This window comes from Artemia franciscana, unplaced genomic scaffold (genome assembly GCF_032884065.1).
Source record: "Artemia franciscana unplaced genomic scaffold, ASM3288406v1 PGA_scaffold_23, whole genome shotgun sequence".
Taxonomy (NCBI): domain Eukaryota; kingdom Metazoa; phylum Arthropoda; class Branchiopoda; order Anostraca; family Artemiidae; genus Artemia; species Artemia franciscana.
Window position 1 is genome coordinate 794,768 of NW_027062649.1, and position 14,301 is coordinate 809,068.

Sequence of the window (14,301 nt, forward strand, 5' to 3'; positions counted from 1 at the left end):
TTTTTCTTTTTGTAATCCTTTTCGGTACGTTGAACATGGTACGGAATACACAATTACTGGTACAGGAAAAATACCTAGATATAGAATACACTTGTTACCAAGGACGAACGGATTTTACCCCTGGACCTTATGACCCAAATTTTATTCTCCTTATGATCCCTTTTTTACCTCTTTCTTCTCCAACGATTTCATATCTTCCCAGCAGGCAGTACAGCCATCTTCTTCATTCCAGGAATAGGCCAAGTAATTTCCAAGGGTGTTTAGAGCCAATTTCGCTGGTCCGTTTCCATGTACAATAAGTGGAACAGTTTTGTAAGCCGTATTCTGAACGTAAGCTTCTTTGCCCCGGAAACGAATTTCAATGTCACCTTTAAAGCATAAAATATTAAAATATGTCTATTAAGAGCAATAAGGCTTGCAGTCTAACACCTTTCTGTGTGTGTGAGGGGGGGGGGAGGGAGTATTTGTCAAACAAGCCAAACAGTATATATGAATGATACAGAATCGTCGGGAAATATGAAAAGAAATATGAATCCTGCACCTTTCATTGCAGTAAAAAATACTAAAGACCTCCTGCGTCCATAATCATCAAAAGTGTGATTTCATAGAGAAGGGAGAACCGTATTTTAAAGTATGCAAGCCCGGAAAGTCCATAGGTCAGATTTTAAGTCATTATCAGGTTATACACATGAATATAAAGAAGTGAACATGACGTAATAAATATATATTTTCACAAGTTTAAACTAAATTAGGGTTCGCCAAATTCCATTTTGGAATTTAAAATTCCCTCTAAGGTGCTCATTTGTCAGAATTCCCTTCCTTTTGGAGAGGTTTCAATATTAAGTTTCTTAAAATGCATTGTTTTTTCGTCTTAGACACCTCTTCCCTTTGGAAAGACCCTTGCACCACATTTGTTCTGTGTGAACATATGTTTTCTGTTGAATATATAATACAAAAATGCCTTTTCCAATATCTTTTCCATATAAATCACTTTTTTTCAATACGTTTGTGCGCGCTACGCAGCACAGCGTTAGAAACTGCAAATTCAATTAATTTCTGTTCACCAAGCTTTTCATATAGCAGATGGATACCTAGTAGCCCCCTCCCCCCCCCCCCAAAGGCGAATATGGCAGCATTTTCCATTTTACTATATCATTCTGATTAGCAAAGATACTCTGTCAGCGACTCATCCTAAGAAAAAGTACTTAAAATCAAAGATACTATTGGGAGACGAACAGTTCCTTTTGTAATTGAATTTCACAGAAAACCAATGGAAACACAGGTTTGAATAGACGTAATGATCTGCAAAATAGATTGACTTGAATAATAAAACACGGCTATATTTTTTAATCAGGATGGAGGAGGAGCGTACGTAGCTGTGTTGGCCTTAGATGGCATGGTGCTGTGGTGAGTTGTTAGTAGTAGTAGCAGCAGTAGTATTATTCCGGTGTTGTTTGTGGAATATTAATTTCATGTTATTTAACATTAGTTAAATGATTAAATTTAATCGGAATCAATTACTAAATTTACTATATTATTATTCACTAGAAGCCAGTCAACAACAAATTAGAAAGAACGAGGCGATAAAGGAAAAGAAACAAGCTGTATTAAAAAAGTTCTGATGCTCTGATTTCTAGATCTACCATGCTTCTTTTCCAACCTTGTATTTCAGGTCCATGAGACCAATTCTTTGGTGAAATAGAAAAAGATGAAACTGATTTTTACTTAAATAATTCTCATTAAATGCATTTCACTTGGGGATAGCATCCAAGGGGACGATTAAAGAGAATGAAGCGAATTGAAGCACCAGATACGGATAGTCGGTGAGAAACATGTACGGTGAAAATACTGCGAGCGTGGTGAAGAGAGGCGCCGATAGGTAGATCCAGGTGTAAGATACTGTCAACTGTATTATCAGTTTGATCGACATCAATTAATGAGAAGATGATTAAGTAATTTTCCCCGCCTTAATAGCATACACCGTGTTGAAATGAAATCACGAAATGATTAATAACTTGAATAGCTGAGGTGCCGTAGATAACTCTCCAGTTCCCTTCCCCCAGCCTTGAGTATATAGACATATTACATGTCAATCAAATCAGGATTTTACAGTGATCATGATGACTATGAGTTTGACGGATAGAGGCACTTACACAGTTCCAGTTATCGTCAACTGCAGTATCGAGTTGATTGACGTCAATTAATGAATAAGTCCTCCCCACCTGTCCACCAAACCTTGCGTATATTACATGCTTTTTACATCAGGATCCTTTGGCAATAATTGCATTCATTTAGAGATTATTAATGTTTTAATTATTTATCGCTAGCCAAAGAATGAGACAATCAGAGCAACAACTTTAATGGTTAAGAAGACAGTCATTGATCATTCAAAATTTTCTCTACGAAAGCGGATGCTCCCTTTAACAACTTGGTTCAATAAAATATAGTATTTAAGGATGAAAAAAAGTTTTCATTTCCGATTTTTTTTTTGTGTAATATCATTTTCGTCCAAACAAGTCCTTTTCGTCTATTTTTCCAGTGGCGTCAATTCACGAAAATTTCATTTCAGGGGGGGGGGGGGGTCAAGTTAAAAAAAAGAAACAGATCTTTCTAGCTAAATTAGATTACAAAATGACGGAATCCATAAGGCCCAGTTCTAGCAGAACTGGCTGAAAAATGACAAACGACAAATGATTTGAAAAACTAGAAGCAAAAAATCAAATTAAACTACATTTAAGCACTAAAGGCAGAAAAAAATACAACCAATTATAGATAAATCATTCTGGAAATTTTAGGCATAAAATTGTACATGATAAACGAGCCACCCAGTAGCCAAATCAACAAAATCGATCAGCTTCAGAATTGACACAATGCGAGAAAGTTTACTGACTGCTTGGATTATGACGAACCAAGCATAAGGGGAAAAACCGTAATCGGTTTCTTTTTTGCTCTTGTATTTTAGTGCCGAGAATGTAAGTGTCTGTTTTAGTATGATTAATCAAATTGGTTTCTTAAAAAATGTATACAGGAACACCAAAAAAAAAAAAAAAAAAAAAAGCCGTGGACTAGGTTACAAGTACTCTATTGAGTATAAATCATCATATTAAAATGTGAAAATTCTAGGTATTTTTATTTTCCTCTTGGAGAGAAGTATATCTTCTTTTCCTCTTGAGTAAACGGTCAAGATCTCCTTTATTTTATTGAATTTTCAGGTTTCATGTATTTGCCGTACCTTCGCTTGAATGTTCCAAGCGAGGGATTTTCAGTAATTACCTCTGCTGGAAGGCTATTCCAGGGGACGACAGATCATACTCAGTTTTAGGTATTCCTCACGGACTAAGTCTTGCTTTAGGTAAAATACCTTGGATGCAGCTGGATGCAGCTCTCCTCGTCTCGAACAGTGCAGCTCCATGCTTCCAGGCACATACAATTGGCTTTATAAATGGCTGCATTGAGGAATTCTATGGCGTTGTACTCCTTGAAAGTGTTTCTCCTATTCCTAATACCTGCTCTTGGAAAGGGCTTTCCGCGTTCAAACCGACGCATGAATTTGTGGTTGACTTCCCTGAGCAAGACTGCCTCGTAGCAGTATTTGACAGAGCACTGCTTTTTTCAGGAGCTCCAATTAAGGTCTCGTTTTGTTCACAGACCTTGATTTTACAGTGTTCACAGAAATAAGGATGATCATATCATAAAAAGTGAACATAGCCCGTTTTTTGGGTTACCCTGTAGGAAAAATACGTTAAAATCTTCGACATTTTGGGAGTTTTATTCCCTAGCTTTAGCAAATTCCCTTGTAAGCGTGCAAATTCACATCAAGTGCTTCGACAACAAAAAATAAATTTTAAAAAATGAATAAAAAAAATAAATTAATAAAAATTGAGTCATTCGACGTGACTTCTGAGAAGCTACTCTATAAATAGATACAAATACTTTATATTGTTAGATTTCAAATGTCAGTAAAATTGCTTAGAGAAGGCTTAGAAGTCTTAGACGATAGGCTTAGATTTCCTAGAGCAGAATTATTGAGCTCTGTCTTAATTTTTCTGAGCTCCCAGGAATTCTCTATTGAGCTCTAGGAATTATGTTCAGCTCTGTTGAGCGATTCTCGGACTCACATGTTCTTCAAGTCCTGGCGTATTCTGCTCAACACAAGACACCGCTGGTGCTGCATTTTGAGTACTTCTAAGCGGCTCAAACGCAATTTGTGGATTGTAAACTTTTTTTGAATATTTAGTGAATTAGGAAATCAACAGTACTTACTAACGGCTCCGTTCAAATTTTGAAAAATTTCAGCTCTGTGATCCAATTTCATCTGAAACTTGTCTCGTAGACCAGCATCCAAATAGATCAAGGTGTAATAAAGCTGATCATCGTCACTATCATCAATCTCCTTGTGGGAAACAATTTCATACAGGTCAGAAGCATACCCAATGAATCCTAAAATTAAAACACAAATAGAAACAATAGAATAAAACACAAACACACAAAGAATTATAAACGAACTACTTTCGATTGTTTAAACTACAAGACTAAAGCACAGTTCACGTGGAGTCCGAAAAAAGTTCCAAGCATCCAGTTTTTTTTTTTTTTTTTTTTTTTTTTTTTTTTTTTTTTTTTTGAAGGCCTTTTGCATTATATAAGAATTGCCAAACTTCAACTGCCTTCTCTTCAGTTCTATAGACAACAAACTGATCAATTTCAAGTTCCATTTTTTTCTTAAACAAACATTTACAAGGAGAATATCCCACAGAGACTCGACGGTCCGATTTAATTAATGTGTTGTTACGGATAGTTAGCAATTTTAGAGAGGCAGCTATAGTTGGCATATATATATATATATATATATATATATATATATATATATATATATATATATATATATATATATATATATATATATATATATATATATATATATATATATATATATATATATATATATATATATATATATATATATATATATATATATATATATATATATATATATATATATAATATATATATATATATATATATATATATATATATATATATATATATATATATATATATATATATATATATATATATATAATATATATATATATATATATATATATATATATATATATATATATATATATATATATATATGCATATATACAATATATATAATATATATGCATATATATATATATATATATATATATATATATATATATATATATATATATATATATATATATATATATATATATATATGTATATATATATATATATATATATATATATATATATATATATATATATAAATATATATATATATATAGATATATAGATATATATGCATATATATATATATATATATAGATATATAGATATATATGCATATATATATGTATATATATATATATATATATATATATATATATATATATATATATGCATATATATATATATATGCATATATATATATATATATATATATATATATATATATATATATATATATATATATATATATATATATATATATATATATATATATATATATATATATATATATATATATATATATATATATGTATATATATATATACATATATATATATATATATATATATATATATATATATATATATATATATATATATAACTCACCAGCACTCTTATAAAATTAATGATGAAAAGCAAAACAATAGGAAACATCAATTTATTTACAATTAAACTGAACCATAAAATAACCTTCCTTGCTTGTTAACGCGGTTGGTATTGATTTACTCAAGCACTATCTAGTGGCCACGATTCTATTTAGACAAGTTTTATAGTAGTTTACTAGTCTAATCATTATTAAACGTGTTAAATAGTTTTCTATCTTGAAAAACTGGCGAAAAATTTTGGAACGTTTTATTGTAGCAAGATTCATGGAACTAGAAATAGATTAAATAAAAAAAAACTAGTTTTTTTTAATGAAAGTAAGGAGCGACATTAAAACTTAAAACAAACAGAAATTACTCCGTATATGGAAAGGGTTTTTTCTCCTCAACGCCTCGCTCTTTACGCTAACGTTTGACTCTTTCTCTTAACTCTACTTTTTAAAACAGTAAAAAACTCTTGAACTTCTAGTAGGAGCTTGAAACTTCTACAATGGGGTTCTCTGATACGCTGAATCTGATGGTGTGATTTTCGTTAAGATTGTATGAATTTTAAGGGTTGTTTCCCCCTATTTTCTAAAATAAGGCAAATTTTATCATGCTCGTAACTTCGGATGGGTAAGACTAATCTTGATGAAACTTATATATTTAAAATCAGCATTAAAATTCGGTTCTTTTGATTAACTATTGGTATCAAAATTCCATCTTTTAGAGTTTTGGTTACTATTGAGCCAGGTCGCTCCTTACTACAGTTCGTTACCACGAACTGTTGATAGCATATCAAATGTCAGTATAAAACGAAAAAAAAAACGTTTTATTGTTTAAACATTTTACCATCTTTTGACATTTTGATGAGTTTCCTAAAACAAACATTTTCTATAAAAAAAGATTTGATCAAAAAGCCTCCCTAGAAAATCGGGAAAATGGCGACCCCAAAATATATTTTTCAGATCTCCGCCCCTCCCCACTCCCCAAAAAATAACATTTCGAGGGGGTGCAGTTTCAGGGGTGATTATCATTCTTAAGGCATTATTATTATTTAATTATTTTTTTTTATTCAATTATTGTTATTACCAAATGCATCTAGGTTATCAGAAAGGCGTATCTGAAATGTCCCAGGAATAGCTGATGACTTTTAGCTGAAACTTCGAGGCAATGTTGAGATGATATTGTAATAAATCAAAAGCCACTAATTAGAACTGTAGTATATCATTTTTTTTTTCAATGATTTTTTTTTTGAAGGCACAGAATATTTCCCGGAAAATTAAAGCAAGAGAATATATCTCTCCGGGCTTCTTTTAATCTGAAGATGTTTCACCAACTCTCACCCCCCACCACTCTTCCTTGAACAAGGACTTCAACTATATTAGAATAAATATTCACTTTCTTTTCAACTGTTTAATGTGATTTGTACCACGAAAAATTCTTGAATTTTTTAAAGTTTATCAGTCGCATATTCAAACCTACCTTGCTCCCTCCCAAAGAACAGATAAATAGAAAACTTTAAGATCCCCTTTTGTTTCTTTTAGTATTCCTTTTTTTGGTCAATTACGGGTATTAAGTGAAACACAAGAGTGACATATAATAAAATGCACGGGAAATCAAACATACAACAAGTACTTCTTTGGAGGAATAATCTAAAAATCAAAGAAATCCGTCTTTTAAGACAAAATTGTTTTTTTTTTTTTTAGAATTTAAATGCTCATAAACTCAGGACTACGGTACTTTCCTCTCTCCCGTAGAACAAATATTTAGAAATATAAATATCCCTTTTTTCAATGATTTTTTTGTTTGAAGGCACAGAATATTTCCCAGAAAATTAAAGCAAGAGAATGTATCTTTCCAGGCTTCTTTCACAATCTGAAGATGTTTCATCAACTCTCACCCCCCCCCCCACCACTCTTCCTTGAACAAGGACTTGAACTAAACAAGAATAAATTTTCACTTTCTTTTCAACTGTTTAATGTGATTTGTACCACGAAAAATTCTCGAATTTTTTTTAATTTATCAGTCGCATATTCAAATCTACCTTGCTCCCTCCCAACGATCAGATATATAGAAAACTTTAAGATCCCCTTTTGTTTCTTTTAGTATTCCATTTTATGGTCAATTACGGGTATTAAGTGAAATACAAGAGTGACATATAATAAAATGCACTGGAAATATATAATTTTTGTAATATATTTGTATTAGTTGGGGGTGGGAAGGATAAAGTAAAGTGAAGCGCTTTTCGAAATATTTTAGGATTACTCACATAATTCCTGAAAGTATTTCACTTTACTTTACCCCCTTCCCCAATATTCAAATACATAGTCAATATTATAAAGTAACCAACGCATTTTGCCATACTAAACTCTTTTGTTTCAACTTAATACCCCTAAATTGAAGCAACTTAATCCATAAGTGAATAGTGATATAACGAAAAAAGTCCAAAAAATAAAAAACATAGGAATGTATGTTTTCATGCTGCTTCTGAAAATCAAAGATTTCTACCTCCTCCCTCCCTCTCCATTGAATAAGAAACCCACCAAATATACAAGAATACACGGTCACTTTCTTCTTAAATTTTTTAGTGCAACCCATACTGCGAAAATATTGTGGTTAAGTAATTATTTACTAATATTTATTATTAATATAATTATTATTAGTAATTATTAGTAATAATAGTAATTATTAGTGACAGATGTGACCAAACAAAAAGTTAAAAGCAGTGATTACAAAAGTTTCACTATCAGTAATAATTTTACTTATAGTTTTACTAATAATTAGATAATTCCGTCTTTTCTTTGCTTTTAAAATTAGTATGATCTCTTCACGATTATGCCCTTTAATGGGTAGACCGTTAGTTGTAACTACTAGATCAAGATTAGTATAGGCCCATTCACAATCAGATTTCACTGATACCAAAATTTACCTAGCACAAGTTTGAGCCAATCAGGTTTTCCATTTATATTTGATTGACTGAACAATTATATACAAAACTTGTGATTGGCTTTAATTAGCCATTGCTAAATTTCGGTGTTCATAATACTATGAATGGGACTTATACGACATGTTGGGCCTCGAATTTGGGAAAATTCGCTGAATGTGTTAAAATCGCGTAATGTTATACAGGATTCCCTAAATTGTTGAAATTCCACTGTTTTTAGTTGATGAAGTCAGTGTGTTATTCTCAGCCGTCGAAATTTTTAATTTTGGTTTTTCTTTTGGATGATAGCCAGTGTGTTTGTGCAGAGATTTAAATTTTCTTGTGCAGTTAGGGTTTCTGAGGCTGAGTAAGTCAAGCTTCTTTCGCCCTTTCTTTCTGCTTAAGTCCTCATTTTGCTCAAATTTTCTTTGTTGACGATGTATCGTCCGTAGTCTCTTATAGACTATAGTCTCTAGGCAGAGTTGTGTACAATACATTTTTGAAGAACATACATTTGAAATGTACATACATTTCTTAAAATAAAAAAACAAATCATTACAATTATATTATTATTATTAATAGTTCAGCACTTTCATAGCGCTATGTTCGATACTCGTTGCAATGCTTCCAGAACATTTGGTTTAATGCGCCGGTCCCTCCATAGCACAACTGTTAACGCTCTTAGTTCGTAGAGCACAAGCACTCACACTATCTTGCCATAAACGTATTAGGTTCGATTTTCGCTTCGTTTATTTATATTCCGGTACTTATGTGTGTGGTGACCACACTGTTTTCTTGATCGGTAATGAAATTTTCTGAGTCCACTCGGGGATAATCAGCTTAGCCTGATCGAGATAAACGGTATCTATGAAGGCGTATTTTAATAAAATATTTAATACTAGCTGCTGGGGTGGCGCTTCGCGCCCCCCCAAGCCCTCCCGCGCGCGTAAGTCGTTACGCGCCATATTAGTTATGCGCCATTGTAGTTGTGTCCCTGTGTCCCACCTGTGAATATAGATAGATTTATATATGTGTTTCAAACTACGTAAAAATTGCGAATAAACAACATTCTTGGCTTTCCCATTGTCTGTGCATATACAGAGCCGTATGTACTAATAATGACGTCATATGCAAACGCTCTTTTTACAAACAAACAAACATGCATCCACACAACTCGTTTTTATATAGATAGATAGATAGATAGATACAATACAAATTAACTGCGTAAAACTTGCGAATATACAACATTCTTCGCTGTCCAATTGTCGCTGCATATAAATACATTGTCAGGTTTACCGACCCTCGAACATGCAACGTACAATTGTCCATGGGAAAAACAATCAGTATTAAGATCTATACCACATTTTTCTAATGATTGACCTTGAGCTTTGTTAATGGTGATTGCAAATACTAATCGAATTGGGAATTGCAATCTTTTAAATTGAAAAAGCAGATCCGTTGGAATCATGGGAATGCAAGGAATAAGAACAGCCTCACCCTCATAAGGCCCTGTCAAGATTGTGGCCTCTATTAGGTTTTCCATTGTTTTTTTTACGGCAAGTCGCGTGCCATTGCAAAGCTTTGGTGGGTTGATATTTCTTAAAAGTATTATTGGTACGCCTATTTTTAGTTGTAGCACGTGTGGTGGAAACCCTGAAGGATCTATGGAATTTAAAAATTCAGATGGATAATTAACCGCTTCATTTGGTTCCAAAACTGTGTGTCTCTGCATATACAAAGCCGTACGTACTAATAATGACATCATATGCAAACGCTCTTTTTACAAACAAACAAACATGCATACACACAACTCGTTTTTATATAGATAGATAGATAGATAGATACAATACAAATTAACTGCGTAAAACTTGCGAATATACAACATTCTTCGCTGCCCAATTGTCGCTGCATATAAATAGATTGTCAGGTTTACCGACCCTCGAACATGCAACGTACAATTGTCCATGGGAAAAACAATCAGTATTAAGATCTATACCACATTTTTCTAATGATTGACCTTGAGCTTTGTTAATGGTGATTGCAAATGCTAATCGAATTGAGAATTGCAATCTTTTAAATTGAAAAGGCAGATCCGTTGGAATCATGGGAATGCGAGGAATAAGAACAGCCTCACCCTCAAAAGGCCCTGTCAAGATTGTGGCCTCTATTAGGTTTTCCATTGTTTTTTTTACGGCAAGTCGAGTGCCATTGCAAAGCTTCGGTGGGTTTATATTTCTTAAAAGTATTATTGGTACGCCTATTTTTAGTTGTAGCACGTGTGGTGGAAACCCTGAAAGATCTATGGAATTTAAAAATTCAGATGGATAATTAACCGCTTCATTTGGTTCCAAAACTGTGTCGACTGACTTGTAAAGGACTGCCTGGTCTCGAATCTTGGTCAAAACAATATTGTTGATTTCGTGGACGTCTATATTTTTGGGTGCGAGAATCGCTCTTTCACTTAGCCATTTATTATTTTTATAATTTTTTAGAATATTCGGAAATACTTTTTCAATCAATTCATTTTTGGACGTCACTAAATTACAGAAATCAGCAGGTAGTTGTACACGTCCTGAAATTGAGTCTACTGGGAGCTTTCCGTTTCCAATTGTCAGCAATTGATCTGAAAATGTTTGACCAGAGTCATCGTTTTGCAATCGGACACGTATATTTGTAGTTAATTTTAATATTTTTACGTGTGCCCATAAATTAGAATTTTTCAGGCAAGCATTCATTCGTCTTCAATGGCTCTGGTGGTGCAGCCAATAGAGGAAGTTTAACTTTTCCTGAGGCGCAACACATTCCCATTGTTTCACCATTGAATTTCAAGGCCTTGCAATAGGGACAAATTTTAGACATTGTCCCGATTTGAACACATCTACTCAAGCTATAATCATCGACTGGGTTGTACCTGAATGCCAGGCGATAACTTTCAGGTTGCTCTGATTCCTCGGCACGCTTTCTTTTCTTACTTTCTCTATCAGCAGCAAGCCTGATTTCTTGCTGTTCTTGTGATTCCTCGGCACGCTTTCTTTTCTTACTTTCTCTATCAGCAGCAAGCCTGATTTCTTGCTGTTCTTGTAATTCCTCGGCACGCCTTCTTTTTTCACTTTCTCTTTTAGCAGCAAGTCTGCTTCCGCGTTGCTCTGGTAGTTCCTCGGCACGCTTTCTGTTCTTTTTTTCTCTATCAGCCTCAAGCCTGTTTCCCTGCTGTTCTTTTGATTCCTCGGCACGCTTTCTGTTCTTTCTTTCTCTATCAGCCTCAAGCCTGTTTCCTTGCTGTTCTTTTGATTCATCGGCACGCTTTCTGTTCTTTCTTTCTCTATCAGCCTCAAGCCTACTTCCTTGCTGTTCTTTTGATTCCTCGGCACGCTTTCTTTTCTGACTTTCTCTATCAGCAGCAAGTTTTTTGGCATAGACTCTTTGAGCATCTTCATCGGCTTTTGCCATGGTAAGTTCATCAGTCATTGTAAACTTAAACATTAATAGATTTCTACGTGAACATATGTCTTAAATATCTTGAATGTTGTCACCGTCAAAGCAAAAATGACGACAACTAATTTCATGACGTCAGTCAACACAGAAACATGACGTCACCTGATCCACAGACAGACACACAGACAGACAACTTATTTTTATATATATAGATAGATATGGATGTGGTTAAGTTATGTTAGGTATTTAATATAATGCATTCTGGGCGGCTTGCTTTCCATAATTCTCTGTTGTAGTTTCCAAAATTTTGTAATTAAAGCATCATATTTGCATCATATTTTGGTATTATAACAGTTCAAAATAGGGATGAAACCTTTTAATCGACAGTGAACAGATATAAAAATTTTAACTGGATATTTCGAACACATATACAGTGCTCATCATCAGCAGTAAAACTCAAAAAAAAAACTATATCTGCTCACAGTCGATTAGAAGGTTTCATCCCTATTTTGAACTGTTATACTTTCGTCATGGAAAGTCAGTGTGGTCTTCGAAGTTATCTACGTCATATTTTGGTATATTTCATTGTGATCAACCTAACTTAAATTCTAAAGTACCTAGATTCTTTTCCAATTTTGAGATAATTTACTTGCTGTTGATAATTTGATGGACTAACAATTTTACTGCACACCTGCTATAAGTCACGTTTCAGTCTGGTTGCAACATCTGAATGAGCTGACAGTATTGGGTTTTTTGCAGAGTAAAAGGGTATTGAACCAACATCGGAAAGTTACCTAAATATTGAGAAAGCATAAATCTTGAAAAACAGTTTTTTGTACTTTAAGAAAAAGGGCGAGTTCCCCGATTAACTGAACATTAAGGTAGCTCAGAAACAGACATGCCTTTGAAATCAGAATTTAATCCCAAATACAACATTTATGTGCGCCGCAAAAGAACGTTATCAACACCCCATCCCCCTAATGGTCAAACATGAATCCCGAATTGTACATCTACATCAATTTGAAGGAAAGAGTGACGTATGGAAAATCCAGCTCATTACAAAATTAGAATTCTGATCACCTGTTTGACCATTAGGGAGGGGAGGGATAAAGTTTATTTGCGACACAAATGAATGTCTTATTATGGATTCAGGATGAAATCCTGAATATAAAGGTATGTCTGTTTTTTAGCCATCTCAACATTCAGTTAATCATAAAACTTATAATACAGAGACCTCGGTCAATTTACCTAGCTTTAGTTCAGCTTTTTAGTTACTCCAAATTCATCCAGTTGAAATGTGCCTAAGAAGTAGTTTTAAATTGTTCTCGAACGAAGTTTGGATTTCTTTTAAAGAATAAGAGGATTCGCCTCTCTTTTTCTATTAGAGGGTTCCCCCTTCAGGACAACCGAAGCAACTTATACAGTTTTTGAAGCTTGTTTTTATTCATGGTTGTGACGTCAGACGCAGTCTAGTAAAGATCGAACTCTGACCCATAGTAACCGAAAATTTAACAACACATTTTGGAAAAAAACTACCAAACGATAGGAATCGCAATTTGAAGCTGATTTAGGAAATGGTAGCTGTTATTTCGGCCAATCTTATTGGTAAAAATTTATTGCAAAAACAAATTTATGGGACTTTCCGAAAATTACCCTGGAGCCCGTCGAATATAGTTCTAAGTGAAAAATGGCCCATTAGAATCACCATAGCCAAAAAACCCGTATAGAAAAAGTTTAGTCCCCCAACATGAGCAACAACAAAAATTACTTTTTTGCATGTAAAGCAGTAATATGTTCTTTTTCTTTTTCTCTTTATCTTTTTTTGTCACCACTAATGGGGTGCTCAAACATCTAAGAGAGATGTTTCAATGCTCATTTCTATATCTACGTGCTATTTATAAATAACAATAGTCAACATTAAAATAGAATGAAATTTTGATTAAATTGTAGCTCAAAAACTATCCCTGATATAGGCTTGGATGACTTGTTGTGTTTTCTTAGCTCCTTAGTTTTAAATTTCAACTTTAAAATCAATCGTAATCTTAAAACAATTAAATCTTTGGTCCTTGATTTACGAAGAATTCAAGGCAACAGATCTTCAAGAAGAAGGCAACAGTAAAGAAAGTATTTGAAAATTTGAATAAGGAGTTTGAAATATTCTAATTCCAGTTGGCTGGGCCCCAAGCCCTCCCACATCCCCTTGGTTATCGTATATCCTTTGGTGTTGAAAGATTTGTAATTTTAATATTTTAAAACCCGGAACATGTCCATTAATAAATTTCAGTTACGTAGGGCATTTGAGTTTATCCCAACTTTTAC

General features: G+C 33.3%; 1 protein-coding gene across 3 annotated transcripts in view; it reads right to left on the reverse strand.

Moving 5' to 3' along the window:
* The window catches only part of LOC136041501 (procollagen-lysine,2-oxoglutarate 5-dioxygenase 1-like), a 218,580-nt gene that overhangs the window by 185,660 nt on the left and 18,619 nt on the right, over nt 1-14,301 (reverse strand). For all 3 annotated transcript variants that reach the window (XM_065726205.1, XM_065726202.1, XM_065726204.1), the window contains exons 5-6: nt 4,264-4,440; nt 169-368 (exon numbers count right to left, since the gene is read on the reverse strand). In XM_065726205.1, coding sequence (XP_065582277.1) covers nt 169-368; nt 4,264-4,440 — 377 coding nt within the window. The remainder of the gene's footprint in view (nt 1-168; nt 369-4,263; nt 4,441-14,301) is intronic.